The sequence below is a fragment of the Coffea arabica genome, chromosome 2c (assembly GCF_036785885.1).
Source record: "Coffea arabica cultivar ET-39 chromosome 2c, Coffea Arabica ET-39 HiFi, whole genome shotgun sequence".
Lineage (NCBI taxonomy): Eukaryota > Viridiplantae > Streptophyta > Magnoliopsida > Gentianales > Rubiaceae > Coffea > Coffea arabica.
In genome coordinates, this window is record NC_092312.1 from 4897125 (window position 1) to 4921061 (window position 23937).

The 23937-nt window shown below is 36.2% G+C and overlaps 2 protein-coding genes and 1 long non-coding RNA gene across 4 annotated transcripts; 1 reads left to right on the top strand and 2 right to left on the bottom strand.

The window, feature by feature from the left end:
• Positions 1-1881: 1881 nt before the first annotated feature.
• LOC113730314 (uncharacterized) lies at positions 1882-3217 on the bottom strand. The gene is made up of 2 exons (XR_003458309.2): positions 3084-3217; positions 1882-2972 (listed from the first exon to the last, which is right to left on the bottom strand). It is a non-coding gene; the product is annotated as an uncharacterized lncRNA (long non-coding RNA).
• LOC113730311 (cytosolic endo-beta-N-acetylglucosaminidase 1-like) lies at positions 2971-12923 on the top strand. 2 transcript variants are annotated; one of them, XM_027254932.2, is made up of 11 exons: positions 2971-4737; positions 6055-6192; positions 6749-6858; positions 6962-7073; positions 7159-7266; positions 8378-8490; positions 9341-9422; positions 9611-9691; positions 10221-10276; positions 10676-10811; positions 11416-12923. In XM_027254932.2, the coding sequence occupies exons 1-11, from the start codon at positions 4195-4197 to the stop codon at positions 12202-12204; spliced, it is 2268 nt and encodes a 755-aa protein (XP_027110733.1). In that variant the 5' UTR covers positions 2971-4194; the 3' UTR covers positions 12205-12923. The 2 variants fall into 2 exon arrangements, with proteins under 2 accessions (XP_027110733.1, XP_071929886.1); XM_072073785.1 differs by lacking the exon at positions 2971-4737 and having other exon boundaries at positions 6059-6192; positions 6669-6858.
• Positions 12924-15689: 2766 nt separating this feature from the next.
• On the bottom strand, positions 15690-16596 carry LOC113721289 (LOB domain-containing protein 12-like). Its single transcript, XM_072073786.1, has 2 exons — positions 16281-16596; positions 15690-16117 (listed from the first exon to the last, which is right to left on the bottom strand). The coding sequence occupies exons 1-2, from the start codon at positions 16434-16436 to the stop codon at positions 15770-15772; spliced, it is 504 nt and encodes a 167-aa protein (XP_071929887.1). The 5' UTR covers positions 16437-16596; the 3' UTR covers positions 15690-15769.
• Between the last annotated feature and the right edge of the window lie 7341 nt (positions 16597-23937).

Below are 23937 nucleotides of genomic sequence, written 5' to 3' on the forward strand. Positions count from 1 at the left end.
TCCTACATCGGGGTTGGGGGGGGTTTGGGTGGTTAGTATATTAGTCTCCTGTGAGACCTTCAAAAGTTACCGGCTTGGGGGTAAGGGGTTTCTTTAGGTCTGACAGGCTCTCTTGTGGAGGTTGAAGTCCTACATCGGGGTTGGGGGGGGTTTGGGTGGTTAGTATATTAGTCTCCTGTGAGACCTTCAAAAGTTACCGGCTTTTGAGGGTTCTCACGGGGTTAAGGTTAGTAAAACGTCGTCAAAAGTTTGCTGACTTCGAAAAAAAAAAAAAAAAAAAACTAAATACTGAACAGCTCGTACACGAAGACTGAAGTTGTTTTGGAGTCCAGGAAGCATGAGTGAAACAAAGAGCATATGGTCAAGCATCGTTCATGCAGCCCATTGATATGCAGCCCATTCATACAGCCCATTCATATGTTCCAGCATATGGGTTATGTTTGATTTGTCAAGAAGACGCCATAATGTATTAATGTATTCTCAGTAAGTAGCCAACTTATGACGTGGGCCATGTATGGCCATTTACAATCCCACTGAATCTGGATTTGTCCTTTACCCTCCCACATAATCATTTAATTAGGAATTACAATATTTTCATGCCAAATAAACAAAGAAGTGACTTTAAGTTTGATAATCATTACTTGTGGAAAATTTGGTGCTTCCAAATGGTTGTTTGATAATTTACCTCAATTAAATAAAGCTATGACAATCGTGATTACTTTGTTTCATATAAAGTACTTTGGAGGTAGGTAGATTGAGTTAAGCAAGTAATTGTTGTTAGCGGTGATCATTAGCCACTGACAATCGTTTATATGTGTTAAATTACATTCAATTGGTCCAATTTAATGCAAAACTAATTCAAGTTCTCTCTTTGATTACTAATGATATTTCATTAGTAATCATTAATTTTTGAATTAGATTCAATCATTCAAATTTGTTGCAATTCTTGTTACGTATGAGGCATCGTGAAACTTTAAAGGGTAAAACAAAATTGTCGAATACGATCCTATTGCTATGACAATCGTGATTATCCTGTTTTATATAAAATCGTTAATTAGTAGGTAGATTTAGTTAAGCGAGTAATTTAGGTGATAGGGGTGATTGTTCGCCACTAATAACCATTGATATGTTTTAAATTACCGTAAATTGGTCCAATTTAATGCTAAACTCCACAAAGCTCTCTCTCTAATTAATAACGATATTTCATTGGTAATCGTTAATTTTTGAATTAGATTCAATTATTTCAATTTATTGCAATTCCTGTCACATAAAGGGCATCGTGAAACTTTAAAGGGTAAAACAAAATCGTCGAATACGCTCCTATTGCTATGACAATCGTGATTATCCTGTTTTATATGAAGTTGTTAATCAGTAGGCATATTTAGTTAAGCGAGAAATTTAGGTGATAGAGGTGGTTGTTCGCCACTAATAACCATTGATATGTTTTAAATTACATTAAATTGTACTCATTTAATGCTAAACTCCACAAAGTTCTCTCTCTGATTAATAACGACACTTCTTGGTAATTGTTAATTTTTGAATTAGATTCAATTATTCCAATTTATTGCAATTCTTGTCACGTAAAGGGCATCATGAAACTTTAAAGGGTAAAACAAAAATTGTCGAATACGCTCCTTTTGTTGTGACAATCGTGATTGTCCTGTTTTTATATAAAGTCGTTAATCAGTAGGTGATCGTTTTTAACTATTGAGTATGATTACCTACCCAAAACGTGTTTTTGGAATAAATCCATATTAATTTTTTCAATGAAATTGACTTTGTTCACTTAAATTGGGATGCTCCATTATGTGTATTTGATTAGAGTCTACAAGTTATACATAAGTCTAATAACATATTAGAAGTTTCATTAACATTTCACAGTGATGAAAATCTTTTTAGTCAAGTACAACTTCCACTTCTTCCATTACAATTTTTTTGGCCCATGTTTCCCAATAACCTGTACTGTTTGAGTTGCGTAACCGGCTCATGTGAGTCCATTAGCCTGCCTTGATTTCTGTGCTTTCTGAGCTGCCCTTGATTTATTGGTCCGTCACAACTTTACCACAAAAATGGTCTAAACCACTATACCATATTGTAGAATATCCCGACAAAGGATTACCACCCAAACTGTGAAAGAGTTTCCTATATCTATTGTCCCAAATAAGCCCACAACATTATACCTACTTTTTCCATAGGGTCTGAATTTAAGTGCACCAACATGTCCTGCATCCACAAGGAACTATAGCATGTTTGGATTGGAGTTCATTTAAAATAATTATTGTAATATTTTTTATAATGTGATATATGAAAAATAAAAATATAATAAAAATATATTAAAAAAATATATTTATGATATAATCAAATAATTTTAATATAAATAATGAGTATTCAAACACACCCCATTTCCCATTTTCCATTTTCCATTTTCTAGTCAATATGTATAAATGACAGAAGATAAAAGGCATAAGGAAAAAACTTGTGTAGACTAGGTCTACAATCCGACTTGTAGACGAGTGGTATAAAATTTGCCACTCCGTGTATATTTTTGGTTCTCTCTCCCCAATGCCTCACCCCTCCCCGTCTCTCCCAAAGGCCCCGCTGGGGCTGTCACCACCGGATGGAGATGGACGGTCCGCTGGACTCTCAATCAGCAGTATTCCTCGCAAAACTGCACTATCCAGCAGCGGCGTCAGTAAAGATGGATTCACAATCACAACTGTCTGATGACTCTTTTCTCACGTACTCCCTCCTAATATTAAACCCCAAATTCCTCATTAGAAAATTCTTCCAGGACATTAAAATCATTCAATAGATCCATATATTCATAGTCTTGTTTTCCAAGAAAACCCTCGTCGGCGACTACCAAATCACTTTGTTCCTCTGGACTAGCGGACATTTGCATCTCCATTGAACTACCCGCTGCCACTTGATTCTTCATCTCCTCCGTGTCTTCTTCCCCTCTCACACAAGACCTAAGTTTCAAAAATATTTTTTAAAGCTGCAACGAGAAACCCAAATGTATACCGCAAACTTACAAGACAAATTCAATCAGATATTAAAGAAAAACATTTGGGCTTTGGTACCTTGGAGGATGTTGAGTGGGGATTAAAGCAAAAACAAATCATAACCTGGACGTGGAGTTTTGTTGCCACCCAATTCTGATGTGTAGTAGTACTTGTATTTGGGAAAGACCAGAAAGAAGAGGAAAAGGAAAAACACAAAAACGAAAAGGAAGGGGGGAGGGGAGGAGAATTGAGAGATCGGATTCTGGTAAAGCCACTGACCACGGTTAAGCTAAAGCGGAAGAGAATTGAAGCCGAGCAATGAACAGGACTAGAATTCTACTAGTATCTGCTAGTTTTTGTCCTTATATTGATGACATGGCAATTTGTGTACCGCAGGGTCTATAGGCGGGCACTTCTTTCTTTTCCCCTTTTTTTCCTTCCCTCTTCTTCTCCTTCCTTCTTCCCTAGGGAGCGACTGTCATCGCCGACATTGCCGCCAACCACTGGCGACAAAAACCTTTTTTCCTCTCTCTCTCCTTCCTCCCTGTCCTCTACTTCCCTGGTCACGATTAGATCTGGTTGCGCTGGGGTGGGGGAGGAGATGGCGGGGGAAGGAGAGGAGAGGGAAAGTGGAAAGGAAAGGGAAAAAAAAAAATTAAAAGAGGAGGCGTCGTCACTGATGCCCGCAGAGACGGTGGTGAGTTGAGGTGAGGAAGGAAGAAGAAGAAAGGAAAAAAAGAGTTGTGGTTTTGTGCGGTTTTGAATATTTTGAAATATATATTTAAAAATTTTTGAGAAATTAAAAACTTAGCAGAAAAAAATCCTTTGCCAAACAACTATGTGCAGTTTCAGATTTGATTGATCCCCTGGGACCATGGGTGATGGCGGGAGAGTTTAATTGATGATGATGTCTTCTGGGATGACGAAGCTGCTTCGATCAAGCGTACAAGTGAAACACGAAATTCGACGGAAAGACCGGGATCCAAGTCAATTCTACCACCAATCATCGAATGGCCCCTGTAATTCCCAGGTCATCCCCCAGTGGAAAAATTTACATCGCCGTCGCTCCAACGCCAAGAAAAATTAAAAATAAAAAATAAATTTATTCCCAGTCCCCCCAGTTCCAAGACTCCAATAATGGATCGCATGGTACTAGTAGTAATTTACCACCTCCTCCTCCACTCCCCCGATGCTGCTTCGCCTTCGCGCCTATTTAACTCCAACTCTCCGTCGCTTCTGGTATCGCCACCGCCACACTCTCAGCTATCTCAAATCCTTTCTAGACCCTCTCCTCTCCATCATCTCTACTATAATGGATTCAAATCCAGTGACGGAGGACGCTCCTCAAATTCAATCCTTTCCAAACTCCGATCCTCCGCCGTTTGATCCGAAAGAACCTGCAATTCCAATCTCCTACCCTCTCAAAACGCTGGAAGAGCTCCAGTCCAGGTCCTACTTCGACTCCTTCCATTTCCCCTTCAACAAGTCCAGAGTGAAGCTGCAGCAGCAGCAGTCTTCGGCTGCCGCCTTGCCGCAACGGCGGAGGATGCTGGTGTGTCATGACTTGGAGGGAGGCTACGCGGATGATAAGTGGGTACAAGGAGGGAATAATGCTGATGCCTATGCTATCTGGCATTGGTATTTGATGGATGTTTTTGTTTACTTTTCTCATTATTTGGTTACTCTGCCTCCTCCTTGTTGGACCAATACTGCACACAAGCATGGTGTCAAGGTACTTGAGTTCGTTTCTTTCTTCTTTCTCCTTTCTTCTTGTGTGGAGTATGGATAGAGAGTGGCAGCCTAGTAGCTGCTACTTTTTATCTTTAATTGCTTCTCTGAGGATAGAACTTTACTTCGTCGTAGGGAAAATAAAATCGTTCAAGATATCCCCACATTTCGCAAAGTAAATTTTTGGGTCATTCATTTATAAAATATTAATTTTACATTTTTTACAAATTTAATTTAACAAAATTTAGTCCCAATACTACAAGTTTTCAATCACTTAATTACTACGTAGCTTACATACAATCACTTTTATGTATAAAAAGGTCAGCTCAAGCTCTTTTCAATGGCAAATAAACATGGATTGGATTAGATTTCACATTTTTAGGACGGAAAATGAACATGATTTGGGTCAGATGCTATTTTGTTGGACAAAAATAAATATAGATTACATCATTTGTTTAATGACAAATGATGTAATCTAAACTTTTTTACCCCTGCAAAGAGTATTAGATTCAGGATAAAAATGATGGAAAACTTATGTTGAGACTAAATTTTATCTACTTGAATTGATTTTATTTGGGACATTAAGTTACTATGTTAAATATCAAGGACAAAAAAATTCATTTAAAAAATGTCATGTCAGAAACGTTTTAAATGATTTTTTCTTTATTTTTAGTTTTTCAGAAGCTAGCAAGTGGAGTAATTCTGAAAGAGATGGAAATGATTTTCATTTTTCTTTTTTAAAAAAAAAACTTTCGTGTTCTTTCAAAATGATATGAAAGAAAATGACCAAAGTTAACTGATTTTTTTTTAAAAAAAAACGACACGATGCTGTCACTTTGTCTTTCACCTCGTGCGGGTTCCACAAACATTTTCCGAAAGTTACACTACTATGTTTTTCTGTAAGAAAATGTCTGTAAGGGTCTTAGAGCACACCTTGTACATTGTTGTTGACATTGCTCGAAATAATCCGACAATTGTTAGCGCCAGCAACTCTATCTTTTTCAAATTGTTGATACATAACTACACATATTTTTACCAACAAAAATACTTAGAGATTCATGCATGTACATGTATACCCTCTTTATATTGGATTTTTTTTTTTTTTTTGGGTACATTTACTTGCAAAATGGCTTTGGAATTTGTACAAAGACTTCCTAAACTTTATTAAAAGGTAATAGTAATTAATATTAATTCTAATTGCAACGTGCCAGGCTTCTCCTTTTGAGTCTTGATGGACAAAAATAGCTGGTTCAGAAAAGTGTTGTGTGTGATTTGGTTGTTTTTGCTGTCCTTTTACTGATTCTTGGTAATGGAATTTAAGGTTCTAGGAACGTTCATCATGGAGTGGAAGGAAGGGAGAATTATAGCTAACAAACTGCTGTCCACAAAGGAGTCTGCTCAAATGTATGCCGAGCTCTTGACTGAGCTTGCTGTTGCTCTGGGCTTTGATGGATGGCTGGTGAGTATCTGCAGGCAATTTAAATGTTTAGTCATTGACGTGTTTGATGCTCATTAATCAGCGGCACAAGTCAGAGATGACAGATGCTCGTTTTGCCAATGACCTTTTTCCTTTTCTTACATTCTCTTCTCTCCTTTTCCAGAGAGATTGCTTAATGTTCCAAGAGAGCCGCATTGAGATTAACTGTCTTAGATTAATTTGAGGAAATATATGAAAGAGAAAAGTCAGGTGCATCCACTGGGCAACATATATCGTAAAAAAATTAAAAGTATATCTATGTACTGTTATCTGAACTCATTTTGTCATTGGAAATTTTGAAATATTGTGTAGCGTGAACTTGAGAAACAATATTATGTCAGATTTTTTCTTATTTCTTTTCATTGTATACTAGATAGTTGTATACACATCAAGTGACGTTTCATGGTAAAAGAAACTCTTTTAGTTACTCTATTTGATGACATGTTTTGATAAGCTAGGGGCAGAAGACATCGTTCCTGAAGTTATTTCTTTGAACAACTGCCAGAGGTTGGATCACTCCATTTTCTCATATTTTCAGATTAATATGGAGGTTGAGTTGGATGTGGGACAAATCCCAAATCTGAAAGAGTTTGTCAGCCATTTAACCCAGACCATGCACTCGTCACTACCTACATCTTTAGTCATATGGTGGGTGTTACGAAATTTATCATTTACATTTCACAGTACTGTCTCTACTTTTACTTCTTAGCAACGTGGTGAAATACAATTTTGACAACTGTACTTTTTTCAGGTATGACAGTGTTACTATTAATGGTGACCTTGACTGGCAAAATCAGTTGAATGACATGAATAAACCTTTCTTTGATTTATGTGATGGCATATTTGTAAACTATACATGGAAGGTATTCTCTTTACCCCCTGGAACTTCAATTCAATTTATAACAGTTTTTTAGTTTTCTGGTAAATATACTCTTCTTTACCAAGCAGGAAACTTATCCTAAGGAATCCGCTTCAGTTGCTGGTGATAGACGTTTTGATGTCTATATGGGAATTGATGTCTTTGGGAGGAACACATATGGTGGTGGAGAGTGGACGGTATGTTACTAATCCTAATCTATGCAATAAATGGAAATATGTTGCGTTTTCTCTTATCTGCATTTTGATGTATGATATATTCCAACAAATTCTGGCAAAATAGAAGAGCTACATAGCCCTTTTGTGTTTAGCTCAAGTGTGATTTCATATATTTTAGTGTAGATGTAGTTGGAAGGTAAATTTCTTGGAAGTCTCCTTTGCAGAGAATGCTCTGTATAAAAAAAGGGGAAAAATCTATGCGATATGGAGATAAAAGATAATGTTAGACTGTTACAATACTTTCATGGTGTCCCACACCAACTTTATAGACACACAATTTTTAGTCTATAATTGTTATTTAAAAATGGCTAATTAAAGATTATCTTTTTAATAGCTTTTGTCAAAATTGGCAACCTTTTCTGTCTAGACCATCCTTTAACTTTCCTGTTAGTTCATCCTATTTGCAGGATTTTATACTTCTGTGTGCCTCCAATTTTCATGATGTTTTTAGTTCCAAAAATTGTTTATTCCAGGACGATGGTAAGCTGTATCAAAGGCATGGTACTTCCTAAAATACCCCAATTATTGGGCTGACATAGGCGAGATACAGAATGTGGGTGGTAGCTAAATGATCTTGCATTTTGTTGCCAAAGTATTCCTCCCCCCCCACCCCGGCGCATCACTAAATTTTGGATTGTTGTTCTCCAAGCGATCTTACGTAAGCACATGAAGCCTCTAGGTCAAATATTAACCAATTAAAAGAGGGGGGGAGCTTCTTGGTTTATGGATCTTCTTTTAGATTTTTTTCCCTTAATTCCTATATTTTCTCATCAACATTTTGTATCTTTTCATACCAGTTCATAGGTTTTATGCCTGTGCTGATGTGGACAGAAGTGCTCTTAATGAAATGAACATTAACACTTTCAGAATTTCTGTTTTGTCTTTAGCATGAATATTAATTATTGAATTGTGGAATAGTGTGTTTAGTTAATTTGTCAATCTTTAGACATGTTCTAGCTGACAATTTGACATAATAATTATGAAAATTCCCTTCTAGAGGCTGATTTAAGATCTGTAATCATCACCTTTGGAAGGAGGTTCTTATGCATCTGATTGATAACTGTTTGCGCAGACAAATGTTGCACTTGATGTGATAAAGAATGATGATGTGTCAGCAGCAATTTTTGCTCCTGGGTGGGTCTATGAGACCAAGCAACCACCTGATTTTCAAACTGCTCAAAATCGGTAGGTAATTGCTTCCTGTCTAGTTGTAATTGATCTACTTTTTTGGGTATTCATTGATGGTGCTCCGGAAATTTTTCCTCTGTGCCTTATAATACTCTCCAGCTAGAAAAAAGAAGCTATGAAAGTGGTTTGTGAAACAATAAATTGTTCAGAATAATTTAAATACAGCTACGAGGTTATCTAAATGATATATGAATTGGAACCTACAAGAGGAAGAAATATTACATTTGTAATCTTTGAACTTGCTTAAAGTATCTTTCAAATGTACGACTCAATTATCTAAGAAAGATTCTAGAGTTTAAATGGCCTTTAGGATGTAAGCCTCATTGGTAATATTTTCAAAGGTTTATTTGTTGTAATATCCATGGCAAGTAATTTTGGGTAGTTCAGTGCTTTTACAAAATCTAGGCTGATCTATGTCAACTCAGTTTCTTGCAAATAGCTGGCTAGCAACAAAATTTTCATACAAAATGCTTCTGTTTGTTGAAACTATGCCATGTTGTTGAATCCTCAAAGTCTGATTCATTTGATGTTTCATTGATCTGGTTACATGTATGCTTTCCTCGTCGCTTCTTTTGTTTTGCTTATTTACTTACTGAACTCAGAGAGTTGTTACATTGAAGTTATGCTTTCTTTGGCATATCTGTTTACAATGATCATTATTAACTGTCTATGGTAGGATATGAGATTTAAACCAATTGCTTTCTCAAAAATGGGTTGAGTACCGTATATAAGAGTTCTTATTAATACTGTTTTTAGGAGACACGTTTTAAGTACTTAGATGTATATGTGCTGCCTTTGTTCTCTATTACTTATAATCAACTTCTGCATAATATCATTGTTGCTGCAGATGGTGGGGGCTCGTTGAGCAATCTTGGGGAATTTCATTGAAATACCCCCAAGCACTTCCATTCTACTCAAATTTTGACCAGGTATTGATTAAGCAAGTCTACATCTTCTATTCCTTTTCATTCTTCTTTAAGATCAGTTTGCCTTATCCTGTACACGCAAGGGTTTATTGGTTTGTCACTTGGCTCCTGCAAATCATAACAATGCTTATGAGAAAAAATCTGCTGCTTAAATACGACTCATGCAAGATGACCTTTGTGTCCTTGTACAGGGTCATGGCCACCATAAATCAGTTGACGGAGCACAAATATCAGGCACTCCTTGGAATAACATTTCTTCCCAAAGCTTCCAAGTATGCTTCCACTTATCGTGTTTTTTCTTTTAATGCCTTTTCCGAGTATCCATATGATGCTACCAGATGGAGGTACCTAATCTATTGAATAGTTGAGCAAATAAACATACTATTACAGATTTTGTATGTCGTTTTATCCATTAACCTTGTGCTAGAAGAGATGCTACAAGTTGTTAAGGTTTACATGGTACTAGAATGGATCAATTTCAGAATCTTTGCTCTATATTTGTCATCTGGTGAAACTAAACCACTAGTTATGTAGTGCCTTTACTTTTACTATCTAAAAGATCTTGACCAGTTAAACAGGCTTGTGTGTGTGGTTGAGTTGCTGATGGGAGGAAGAGGGGATTGTTGAATTCATGCTATTGATTATCGTTTGCATGTTGTCCAAACTTTAAGCGCTGAATGTGATACAATTAACAAGGGTGATCCATTATATGCACTAAGCTGTTCTGAACCACATTCCGTTCTATGGTGGCATTATTATTTGCTTCTTTTTTTCCGCTAAACTCATTTTCTCATGTCACAGCCCTTTCTCAAGTTCTCTGGAGATTCTGCATCAGATACCATCCAAGTCTCCGTCGAGTAAGTTTTGTTCCTCCAATAATCATTTGCAGTGACATAAGCATGTCACTTTCGACAAGGATGACATTTGTTTTACTCCCATTAGAATTTATTTTTCCTTCGATGCGTGCCTTCTACTTGTTATCCCATAAGCTAAAAAATTATTGCTCTAAACAAGAAGAACCATTTTGAGTTCCACGGACCTTATAATCACAATTTATGTTTGGTTTCGTAAAGGAAGACTTCATCTTTTACTTCCACTATCATTCTTTCTTTAATTCAATGTGATTGCTCCTTAGTTTTTAGATATGCTTTTATTTGTTTCCAAAGAGCTGAAAATAGAAAATATTATTGTCTATAATGTTTTGACAAGACAACAGTATCTTACTTGGTGTTGAATATATATTTTGGAAATGGTAGTTTTAAGGAAGCATCTTACAGTGGAGGAGGGAATATCACATTTAAAGGAACTCTTGATGGTGATGCTTATTTTAAGGCAAGGCTCTTCCAAGGGGAGCTCATTTTGGGAGATTTACCAGTTCACTTTACATACTCTGTAAGCTATTTAATTTGTATGCAAGTTTCTTATAAAGCATTTGAACTATTTATCCGGTGCAATTTGATTTGTCAAGCCTAATCGTTCAAGTAATAGATTTTTTTTTATAAATGATGGAACACCAATCATATAAGTCTAGGTTTTTATCACATTCCTAGAACATAAAACCCCCAGGGGCTATAAGATGAAGGTTCACAAATTTTGGTAAACATATTTTTTGGCTAAGTGGGCTTGCAAATATATACTGAAAATTCATAATGAATGAGTGTTCAGTATACCTATCTACTTCTAGCTACTATTATAAGAGTTACTTTGAATTCACATAAAGTAACGGTGGAAATTGGAAAACATGAAATGACCAGGGGGAGTAATGATAGGTATAATTAAACTTTGAAATGGACCAAAACCTTAATACTTTAGCTACTTCCATTTGGAAAAATGTGGACCTCATGGAACTTCTCTAAATTTGATTAGTTTAGACTGATAAGGTTATGAAATTGTTTGATGGCATCAAAAGCAGGCAATTTCTTCTGAGTTTATATGTATATCCTGGATATGGAATTCTATGCTGTCAATTTGCTTGTTGAATGTATCACTTTTTCAGGTGAAATCAAATGACAGCTCTCTTCTAGGACTTTTGCTTGAGTTCTCATCTGCCATGAAAGACAAAATATCCATCCTTCTTGCATCCTGGAGAAACACTTTGCTTACGATGAACCGTTTCTCAAGCCAATTTAGTTCTGTGATAATGCCACGTCGGGTTACGAATGCGGAGGCAGCACCAGAATGGATCGTGCAGGAAAGTAGCATTGCAATGGGCGGTTACACGCTAACAGAAATTCATGCTGTATGCTACATGGCAACGCCTTTAGTCACTGGCTCTCAACTGGAACCAGATGATCCCAATTCATCGCTTGCTCTTAGTCAATCCGAGTATTCTGCTGTGCTTGGGCATCTAAATGTCCATATGCCTTCACAGAACTCAGATTTCCCACCATCTGCCTCTTGGACTGTTGGAGGTGAATACATAAAATGGAGTTCAGGTTCTGAAGGGTCCAAGGAATTTAGTGTCAAGCTAATATGGCAATTGAAAGATGGAAAAGACTCTGCATTCCCTATGTTTAATATTTATGTCCAGAAACTGGTGGATCCCAAGCTAACTGACAAAATGCTTGCTGAAGTGGCAGAGTTTCTTGGTGTTGCAGAAGTGGAAGCATTTTACATTTCTGACCTCATTCTGCCTTCTGCTACTTCAAGCCTCAAATTTATAATTCAGGTCTGCAATTTTGATGGGGCCAGCCAAAAGTTAGAAGATTCTCCTTTTCTAGATTTGCAGGTAGATTTGCAGGTTCCAGGTATGGCTGCAAACGAGCCGAGCCGAGTCGAGTTTTGAGCTAATCGAGCGGAACGTCGACTAAATTTTACCAAGCTCGAGCTCGAAAATTGCCTTTCAGGTCTGCAATTTTGATAGGGCCAGCCAAAAGTTAGAAGATTCTCCTTTTCTAGATTTGCAGGTAGATTTGCAGGTTCCAGGTATGGCTGCAAACGAGCCGAGTCGAGTCGAGTTTTGAGCTAATCGAGCCGAACATTGACTAAATTTTACCAAGCTCGAGCTCGACGAGCTGGCAATTTTCGAGCTCGAGCTCGAAAAAAATAAAACAAATTATTTTATTTAAAAAAAATAAATAAAATAATATTTTTTTCTGAATAAATAATAAAATATTAATGATATATACGTAATTTCACTATGAAAATAAAAAATAAAAAAATATATATATAATATACGTAATTTTATTATTAAATAATATATATATATATATATATATATATATACTCAAGCTCGCGAGCCGGTTCGCGAGCTAACGAGCTTAATATTCTGAACTCGAGTTTGACTCGAGCTCGACTCGAGCTTGGCTCGCGAGTGGCTCGATTCGTTTGCAGCTCTACTTCCAGGTTTTTAATCTACTTTATTTTAAGGCCAAGCTTGAGCACGAGGCTTAGTCATTTCAATTTACAAGGGTAGAAAAGTGACGCTCATTCGCTTAAGTTGCTATTTGCCTGTATCGTTTCAAGAATAGGATGAATAAATATTTTTTCTTCTTCTTTTGGTTAGGAACATGTTATGGTGAAATATAGCATTAGATGACAAACTATGAGTCTGTTTCGATAGTGGATTATTTGCACAAATTTATTTTATTTACATTATAAACATACTTTTTAATTATCTTTTCATCTCGTATATATTATATTAAAAAAATGTTACAATATTTTTAAAAAAAAAATATCTCAAGTAGTAATCTACCCGAGTTTAAGTATGAACATGTGCCGCTTCTTGTTAACAGAGGGTGAACGTTATTCTCATTCGCATGGCTTTTCAAAGCTTAATTAATATATTTAAGCAGGCCAATGCTCAGAACCTCTTTGGTTCTTTTTTTTTTGGCAAACCTAACATAGATTTTTTATTTAATAAATATAAAACAGTCACCTGACCTCCATAAGCACACCCGCCAAAAACAGGAACGGCAAGTAAGAAATAGAAGAGAAACCAAAAGAATAGAATCGGAGATTAGACAACCAAAACTACCTCCATTAGGAAGCATTATCTTCCTCGAGCCCACAAAAAAGAAAAGAAAGGGTTTCCTGTTAGTCGGACGTCGATGGGTAAATTCAAATTGGAGGGAACCCACTTGTCTTCCTATATACTTCTTCTTCTGTACTTTTGAGCATTCTGCTTGAAAATGTTTTCCTGATTGACCATCGTATAGCTTCTAAAAGGGTCCATCTACCGTCACTCAATTTGGAAGTTTCATGCATTTAACCCGATTCAGTCACATTTGTACTCTATTATGCTGTTGTTAGTATCGAAGTTCCGCCTTACTGACCCCACTTCAATCAGAAAGCTACTCTTGTCACGGACTTAGCAGGGCTCCCATCCTCGTCCTGTTCGATCAATTTGTCCAGGTAACCTTTTCATTTTTTTCTTTTGGTTTTGTTTTTTGTGGCGATTAAATGGAGGCAAATGTAAATCCGTCCATATATTATCCTCATTGCAACGAAATAATCGATTTAATGTTGATATCCATACATCTTGTAGTCCAAATGCCAAGATTGCTTGTCATCTATTGCTTTTAGCGTACTAATGTGATTTTTGCTTTTTAACCCCTCTTTACTTCTTTTTCATTTTTAATTGTCAGCGAAATTTCAACATTAAATCCAACATCGGAGATACCTACCGTAAGATCTTTTGAAATCATCCAGACTAATTTTCTGCTGCTGAACAGAGCCCATCCTTAAGGTGCCCAACGCATTAATTCTAGGAGAGTCGTACCGTGATCGATACTGTAAAGACAGATTACACGACCACGGCCAGGTAAGCTGCATCCCAAGTGGCTACCACAAGATCTCTCTACTTGCGATTTGGCTAACTCCAATGAAATGATTAGATTCTCTTGATCAATCAAAAGATAGGAAGAGGCCGAAATATTCATGCGTTGATTTGGCTTTGAGAGCCAAGTAGACCTAAAATCCTGTCGAGCAACGATTAGATATCTCATAAGTGGAAGCGTGGACGGTACTAAATGACAAATCGAGGCTAAGATCATGGTACCATGTAAAAAGAACTCCAGTAAGTAGTCTCAAAAAAATTTATGTATCCCAAAAAAAAAAAAAAAAAGAACGCTTTCTTAAAAGAAGCGACAAGCGAAGGAAAAGTGGAGTTAATGGAGAGGATAGAAAACTTTCCAGTTTGACTTGCGCACACTTTCCACATCGAAATCGATCAAAAGCAACTGAAGAGTCCTCTTTTCTATTAGAGACCCATATCTGATCCTTGTTGTTTTCCCATCCAGAGCCGAGAGCCCCATACCTGATCTTTGTTGTTTTCCCATCTAGTGCCGAGAGAAGCAAAGAACGTTATTTTTTTTCCATTAACTGAGGTATAGGTTTATAGAAACATGCGACAAAGCAATCTTAGATTTAGAGAACACGTGACCTCCTTGCCTACAACACTCCTAACCTAAGAGAATTCCCACAAGATCATGAGCATTTTCTTGCACTGCCCTGAGCATTTTCTCCAATATATATATGAGAAGCTCTCCTTTTTCGGATTTTTTTTCTTTATTTGATTTTCATTTCCTTTGTATACTTCTTTCTGTTCGTTTTTGGTAAGGGGTCCATAATGGAGCTGAGAATCGACTTTAATTGCACCTGAGATGTCTAACATAGATATTAAGGAAAAAAAGAGGACGAAAGAGAGATGGGGGCAGTCATCTAATCTATCTCAAGCAATCATATCATAACCTTAGCCTCTCAAGCACACTCAGGACTTACTTTGTAATTTAAGTAATTAATTTAACCATTGAAAAGACAAAATCTTTTGACAAAGTAGTTTTGACTCGACCAGCATATATATATATATAACATTTGAATCGTGTCAAAAGATGTAAATTGCGATGAATTTACAATATCCGAACAATTTGTGTAAAATCTAATTAGTTATATGCAATAATCATTTTGTCCGAAAATCTAAGTCGGTTAATATTCTTTAATTTTCTTGTTGCCAGGTGAGAAAGTTGACACGTTATAGAGAAGTAAAATAAGAAATCATGATGAATTAATTTCCTATCGTAATTCGTACACTTATAATGTGCAAAATTTAAAAAAAAAAAAAATTGAGAGAAGAGGTGGCTCAAATATTTTAGTGCTTGCCACACATGCTGGGGTTGACTCCTCAACTTTCCCTTGTTTTCAGACACATCTACCTCTGCTAAATGGTGATTTCTTTGGTTGCTACTTAATAGTCTATCTTTGTTGTGTAGCCCTCTTTCTCTCCCGCCAAGTACAATATACACACACATAGGCAGAGAATATGCTATAGCATGCGACCAAATAATAATTAATGGATAGTATAAAGTAAGAACTGCGAGAAAGATAAATTTATTACTACAGCAGGCCACTGTTTAAGAAACCATGTCACGGCCAAAGGGGGACTCTTTCTTGAAAGATTCTTGAATGACATTGCTAGACGAGGAGGCGAAGTTCAGGTACTGAGGGAGGTTGTGTTGGAGCAGAAAAGATCCTTCATCATCATCATCGAACTGAGGAGTTGGCATGGCCATTGGATCTTGTTGCATCTGTATGCAGAATATCTCCGCTTGCGCCACTGCAAGCTGCATTTGTAGTTCAGAAACCTGATTTTGCAAGTACGATATTGCTCCCACGCAGCCGTAGACGGGGTCTCTGACTCTTGCATTTGCCTCGTACACTAGACTGCTCACTGCATCTGCTCTTTGATGAACTGGAAGCTCCTGCAAAGCCAGATGAAAAGTTGACCAACTTAGACAAGAATCACGTTTTGCAAGTCATGATCAATCAAATCAAAGACCCATCACTCTTGCAACCTGAGGGCCGATCCCTATAATGATCAGGACAGTTAAGTATGCAAGAAGAAAGAGGGACGGAGTGAGAAACCTGTAACATTTTGCTGATGTTGCTGGCACCAAAGACTTTGTGAACGATGGCAAATTTGTGAGGATCATCGGCAGGGAAATAAGGAGCAAAAGGGCAATCCTTGGTGCACCGTCGACGTAGCAACTTGCATGAAGCGCATGGGGAATGTCCGCCCATTTTCGCTTTTCAGTGTGAGTGACGGAGGAAAACTCAGAGAGGGAGAGAGCTAAGCGACTTCTTGGTGAAAGAAAACTAGAAAAGGAGGAGGAGGAGGAGGGGAAAGAGGAGGCGATGGAGGACTTTGGAGGATAAACCAAAATTGTAGTTGTTGGTAAGAAGGGGCTTTGTGGAGAGTGGAACTCTCAACTCTCGAGTCTGATTATTTATAATTAAAGCAGGCCAAGGACTTGGGGATTAGAGAAAAAGTGTGAACCTCCTGTGTCCTCATTAGATCAAGGCATTTAAATTAATCAAGCTTTTAAATGCCCATGTCAGATTAATAATTTTCTGAGATTAGAATATGTTTAGATAAGAAAGAACTCTTCAGTTATTATTGAGTTCTGAGAAAGTCCTCAAATCATGCGGCAGAAGGTTATAGTTATAAATAAAAGTGTTCCTATGAATGAAAGTCGTAGCAGTAATTAATAAGGTTGGTTTCTCTTTCTTGGGGAATTTCTCAGCCGATTTATATTTTAATTAATAGAGGAGAGATTTTGATTTACTAGAATTAATCCACGTAGACACACTTCCAGTTACCAATTGGTTGGATGATGTTGATTTGTGGGCTCCATCTTGAATTGTGCTTTGCACCAGGATTTCGATTACCTCTGAGTGTTAATCTAACTTTGTTATGTGGTTTCTAGTAATTTCTATTGTTGAAAAAATCCAATAAATTTGGTGAGACAGTGCTCGGGGGTGGGTCATCCATCCTACGTCGAAAGATTGTGGGATAGTTATTTTGGGTTTAAGGTCCTCAATCTCACTTTCAGTTACCAATTGTCTGGATTGTGTTAATTTGTGAGCTCCACTTTAAATTGTATTTTGCACCATAATTTCGATTAGCTGTGAGTGTTAATCTAACTTTATTGCGTGGTTTCTAGTAATTTCGATTGTTGAAAAAAAAGAATTAATCCATGTAGAGCGAGTCTACGAATTCAATCTGACAGGCAACTTCTCTGATCGATGGCCCTGAGGTGAGACACGTAGGCTAGAAACAAAATCTTGGGTTGACTGCCGCCAGCACTTGTGATTGGTCGGCATTTTATTTACTACTTACTATATACAAAGGACTAGAAGAGTTGTTTGGTCTCCACGTTCTTGTTTGAGCCTTTGACTCCTCTTCCATAATTCAATTCAATGTTGAAGGAACACTACAAGACCCCATTTAGTGCTTCTTTCCGAGTAGTGATTAATTAAAGAGTATAAAGGGATTTAAATATAGGTGCATTAGCAAGTATAGTATCAACAGTAAATAATAATTAAGAAAAAGAAAAGCAAGGAAAAAAAAATATTCTAAAACTTAACTTAATTCAAATCAAACTCAAACTCAAGCGCGAATACACGAACGTGAACGTTGGTTAAGACAGACATTCACGTGAATACAATACATTTAGCTGATTAGCTCTCCCAAGTCTCCATTCTCAAACGAATATATAACCTCGTCGGGCCCCAAAATTGGAGCAGCCTTAGCCTTGATCAAACCAACGGTCAACACATTAGCAACTTCGTGAGACGGATTAACTATGGTCCTACCGCATAATTAATCTCGTGGGCTTAGTTGTACATATGATGTGCCTAGGAGGCACCGCATTGTATTTGAAGATACTAATGTCTGCATGTAACAAAAACAAGAAAATTTGTATGGTACATGAATGTAACATCCTACGTCCTTATCTGAATTATCCCCCACCATGTCACGCATATATAGTTGTGATTCTGCATGGAACATACCTTATACACACCGATATTAATGTATACGTTGTCAGTATCGAATTCATGATATGTGTATAAAAGTTGAATTTTAAATATAAATATTGTATGATTGTTACTTATTTATTCAATACTGTTGACAGTGTACATAATGTCAGTACAGAAAAGATTAATCCTTATATATATATATATATATATGCACGTCTTAGTTGTGTACAATTGTTAATCCTAAGTACGATTTTTAGTTCCACCCAGGCGGCAGGCAGCTGCCCGTGAGCTTCCATGAATTTTCATCGTATAATTATGGTGATAGCAATATTCGATGGAATCGCAAAGGAAAGGCCTCTAATGGCCTTATTATGCAGCATTTATTTTCTCATGCTTCGGTCAACAGCTTCATGAATCTGACAAATTCTCCATTTCAACTCCCAATTTATGCAATCGTCAAATCCAAGTATGTGGTCGTTATTGGTATCATACATTTTTCTTGGTTGATAAATTCGATTTTTAATGAAGCCATTCTTTTCTTTTTCGTTTTGTCTTATAATTTGGCAGCCAAAACCATTGAGGCTCAAAGCATCAGAAATTTGTTTTTTTTTTTCTGGGTTTTTTTTGGGGGGGGGGGGGGGGAAGGAAACGAAAAATCTAAAATCAAATATTGAATGCTATTAATGCGAACCTGACTACACGATATAAACTGGCAGGGAGATAGATTGGTATTGTAATGAGCAGTTGGGAAAATCTAAGCCATGCATTAATTGTCGGTCACATGATTCCAATCTTTAATTTTCTTGTTTTCTTAATCAGAAACAGTTTCTCCGGCCTCATCAAACTGCTGCTCATCCGAACAACTTTCTAATTTGTCTGCCCTCCAGAAGAAATGTTGTGCCCCTTCCCCTTGAGATCTTCTTTCCAAATGAATTCCTCAGAGTCACGATTTTTTTTTTAAAAAAATTGCTGAGAATCTCGGACTAATGTCGAGTAATCAAGCAGAAAAATCAATTGAAGACTCTGAGCCCGCGAGCCAATAGACATGACTGACTGGACCCTCCCTCCCTAGTGAAAATGCTGTCCTTCTCCTTCTACCCATTTTCTTTTCTATTCTATGTCATGAAATGAATCTCCCTGTCATCGGGTTTTCTTGCTTGAAATCTGTGTTTCTTTTTTTTTTTTTTTTAAAAAAAATTGTACGTGCTTGTATATATTGAAATGTTTGGTTAAGAAGAATGGCATATCATGATGCATCATACCATACGCAAGATGAACCGTGCAATAGACTTTGTTAGTGCTATTGCAGATGGCGTTGTGTGAAATATTTCAATCCATTAAGCTACAAAATTGAAATGTTGGGTGATGAATGATTTATCAGGATTGCTTGACGGCTATGAATTTCTCCAATGACTGCGTGAGCCATTATATTTTAATGCATGTCACACACAATAAATTAATTGTGCTATATACCAAAGATACAAATAATTGTATTGTTTAATTAATATGTGTATGGCTGAATTAGCCCAGCAGATATTTGTGTGTGTTTGAAGTGATAGTAAATCCTTTCTCACTTTTTTTTTTTGTTAAAATATGACGTAAATATGATAGAAATTCTGATGAACTTCCATGATTGTTTATCTAGTATTTTATCGTCCGATTCTAAAATAATTTCTATTGCACGTACAAATCTGAAAAGGTGAAACCGTAAACAACATAACCTCGCACCCAACATAGATGTGCCGTCAGGCTCCCCCGGTTTAGTTGACCCACCCCATAGAGTAGGTTCCTCCCTCTCGATAGGAGTAGGAATAGGTCAGGTTAGATTAGACGTGCCGTTATGAAAAAAAAAAAAAAAAAAAAACCCCGCAAACTTGCGTCAGCCATCAGAACTCAGAAGATAATGGAAATGTACGATCAACTGGCAAATGGGCCAGTTTCCACTCTCTTAATGATTTCGAGTACCGGTTATGGGCTCGGAGAAGTTTGGATTTACTGGAACTTTGTCAACATCACATTCTTAGCCCAGCCCAGTCAAAGTTTGTCTGCATATTTTACCATCTATAAAGTCCGAGAAAGGGGTTTGTAGTTAATACTTGTGGTTACTGATGAACTTTATTTTCTTTCCTTATAACAATTACTTTTACTTTAATTACCTATAATTGTTCATGACTATTTTTACTTTTAACTATCTGAGTATACGTTTCAATATAACTATCCCTATATAATATAACTACCAATATAAAATTATTTTATGTAAAATATTTAAAGGATTAATGTTTGCTTTGGTAATAAAAATTTTATTAAAATATATGATCACAAAAATCATTTATTTTTTGATTGTACACACATTGGATGTGCATTGAACACTAGTTTAAACAAAACATGTTATAGTGACATTTACATCGACCTTTTAACTTTTGATTAATACTGTATACACTAACACTGTATACATTAACGAGTATAGATTCATATCACACATGAAAAAATTAAAGTTCATATTTAATTTATAATTAAGTGACATGTATCAATATCTACTAATGCATATTGTCAAAGTATATATATGTGTGTGTGTGTGTGTATTTAAGAATAAGAATAAGTGTTTAGTAGTTACATTGAGTTTTTTTTTAAACAAAAAAAAAAGAAATTGTTACCCTGCTTGAAACACGTTTGATTTGCTATTTTTTAGAATTTTTATTAAATAATGTATTTTATCGATTTGATGTAGATAAATTAAAAAAATAATTAAAATGTGTTCACCGAAAATATTAGAATTTTTTTAAAGGGTTAAAGGCAAAAAAACCCTCTGTGGTATATCTAATGTACAGAAAAGTCCCTCGTAGTTTCAAAACATACAAAACGATACCTCATGTTTTGAACAACATTGTAAACTAACAGAATTCGTTAAATTTAACGAAATCCGGTAAATTTAACGAAAAATTTAACGGAATCCGATAAATTTAACGGTAAATTTAACGGAATCCGGTAAGTTTAACGGTCGAAACCCTCATTTTAGTTAAGTTTAACGAATTCTGTTAGTTTACAATTTAATTCAAAATATGAGACGTCGTTTTGTATGTTTTAAAATCATGGGGGACTTTTTTGTGTTTTAAGTATACCAGGGGCTTTTTTATTTTTAACCCTTTTTTAAAAGAGAAATGGCAATGCAAACGTGGCAAACACAAAAGCACATTGCGTTCAAAATCAGGAGCCAACATCACTTTAGGAGCATGTATGCTTAGTGGCCGCGTGTACGGAGCAGGTATGAGAGTGTTGAGTAAACATATATCAAATCACCAATCACAGTGTCTTCCATGACCGGAGCAAATCACATCACAACCAACGAAGTGCCTCAGTGACCTTAGCTAGTAGCTATTTGTTTTCTTTTCCGTAGCTTCTTTCTCTTGGGTGATCATTCCATGTGCGCGATGAAAATGCCTCCTACATTATCCTTTCTTATCGAGATCTTGTATCTTCTTCCCGGCCATAGTTTTAGGCCCACCATCATAACACATTTCTCAACAAATCATATTATATTTTTAATTATCTTTTTATCTCACATATATTAAATTTATTTGAATTGAGTATTATTTTTTCAATTTTATTTGCTTACATCATCGTTACAATTTTTAATATATCTTTTTATTTCTCAATTACCTTTTTATCTTACATACGTCACGTCATAAAAAGTGCTACAGTAAAAATATCCCAAATAATTTACAATCCAAACAAATCCATCATATCACAAAAAGTATTACAGTAATTATTCCAAATAATATTCAAACAAAAGATTAAACTCCTTCCCCCATCACTTCCACTTCCCAATTTTTACTAATTAAACAATATTCTTTTTAGCATTTTTTGTAAACCCAAGACCAAAAAAAAAAAAAACTCGAAATAGTTGCCAGTTGGGTAGTAGAACGCAAACGTTATCGTGGGGTTTTTTTTTTTTTTTTTTTTTTTTGTAAGCTGCAGCATCATTATAGGAGCAGGGTTGTTAGTTCACGCTCAATCTGGCCGTTTGGCAACCCATACTTCTCTTTACACCGAGTACATGATTGTAAGTAGAGTTGCAAATGAGTCGAGTTTTGGACTAATCGATACGAGTCTCGACTTAATTTTATAGAGGTTGAACTCGATGAACTATCAATTTAAAACTAGAGTTCGAGCTTGAGCTAATAAAAAATAATTATTTTATTTTTAAAAAATGAATAAAATAATATTTTTTCTTAATAAATAATAAAATTTTAGGAATATATATATGTAAATTTACTATTAAAATAAAAAAATATATATATATATATATATACCCGAACTCGTGAGCACTTAATATTTTAAGTTCGAACTCGAGTTCGAGTTCTATTTGATCAGTTCGAGCTCGACTCGAGTTTGATATTAATCGAGTTCGAGTTGAGTTTTGACTCGAACAGCTCGCGAGCGATTTGATTCGTTTGCAGCTCTAATTGTAAGTAAGGAAAAGTGTGAGACATGCAAGGAAATTTAGGTGCTTTTATATTTGTTGTTAATTTTTAGTCAAAAATTTTAGAAAATTTTCAACCATTTCCCTTCAAATTTTTTTAAATCTTATTTTATGTCAAATTTTACTGAAAAAATGTCCATAACTGTCACTAACTACCTATTATTTTTCCTCTGAAAAGATGTTCTTGTCAAACAAATATGAGGAAAGAGGTAATCCTCTATTTATTTCACCTAACTTTCTGGACTGGTAAACGGTCCAGGGCTAGTGATTGAGTATTTCTGTCTCATCCTCCTTTTCCATATCAATATCGATGGGAAAAGGGGCTGATGACCGCTCCTGAGCTGTTAATGCCATGATTTGACCTCAATAAATTGTGCGATCCAGATCATAAGTTGTATATCGATTTTCACATCATGTATGGGACTCATAAAATTTTATATTAAAATTATACGTTGCGTAAATAAAATTAAGTCGTATGCAATCAAAATTACGCGCGGTTGAAAATGGCCAAAACCGTTTGAGACGATTGCATCTCCTTGTCCATATCGATGTATACCACGAACTGAATTGAGTACTGATTCGTGGTCCAGTTGATATCTCGTGAGCTAGCAGCAATTGGCAGTTCGAGGGCAGTGGGTTCCAATTACCTTTTACTTATTTTGGACAATTAACCATTTAAGTACCTCTGGCCAAATGAATTGGCATCTGCTTCTCGAGTTTCCATTTCAGTTTGATTGTATTTATTCGTGTCAGCGCTTCCTTTTTCAGAACGATCAGTTGGACTAAATCGCTCAGCCCCATTAAAAAAAAATACTAGTAATTAAAAAAAAATTTTGACTTGTTATGTACTATTAGTTTCCTGGAATTTTCAAGCTTGCATCTCAATTTTAAAAGAATAGCACGGAGTTTTATTTCTGGATGAAGATGGGTGCCTCGAGAATTATTTGCTGCTGGTCGCTTTCCAACTCGCCTGTCACGTTCATAGATGTGAGAATAGACCTAGGGATGGCAACGGGGCGGGGTTGGGGCGGGGTCCCCTCCCCCGTCCCCCGCCCCGTTGCCTATTAGTTCCCCCCGTCCCCCGCCTCCTGCTCCCCTGCCCCGCCCCGCCCCGCCCCGCCCCGTTTCCCCCGCGGGTGCCCCCGCAGGGTTAATACAATTTTATTATATAATTTTATTATAATTAAATTTTAATAAATAATCAAGTACTAAAATATCAACGCATCACCAAATTATTATTCATTGTAATTTTACAATTGAAACTCGTAAAAACAATCAAAC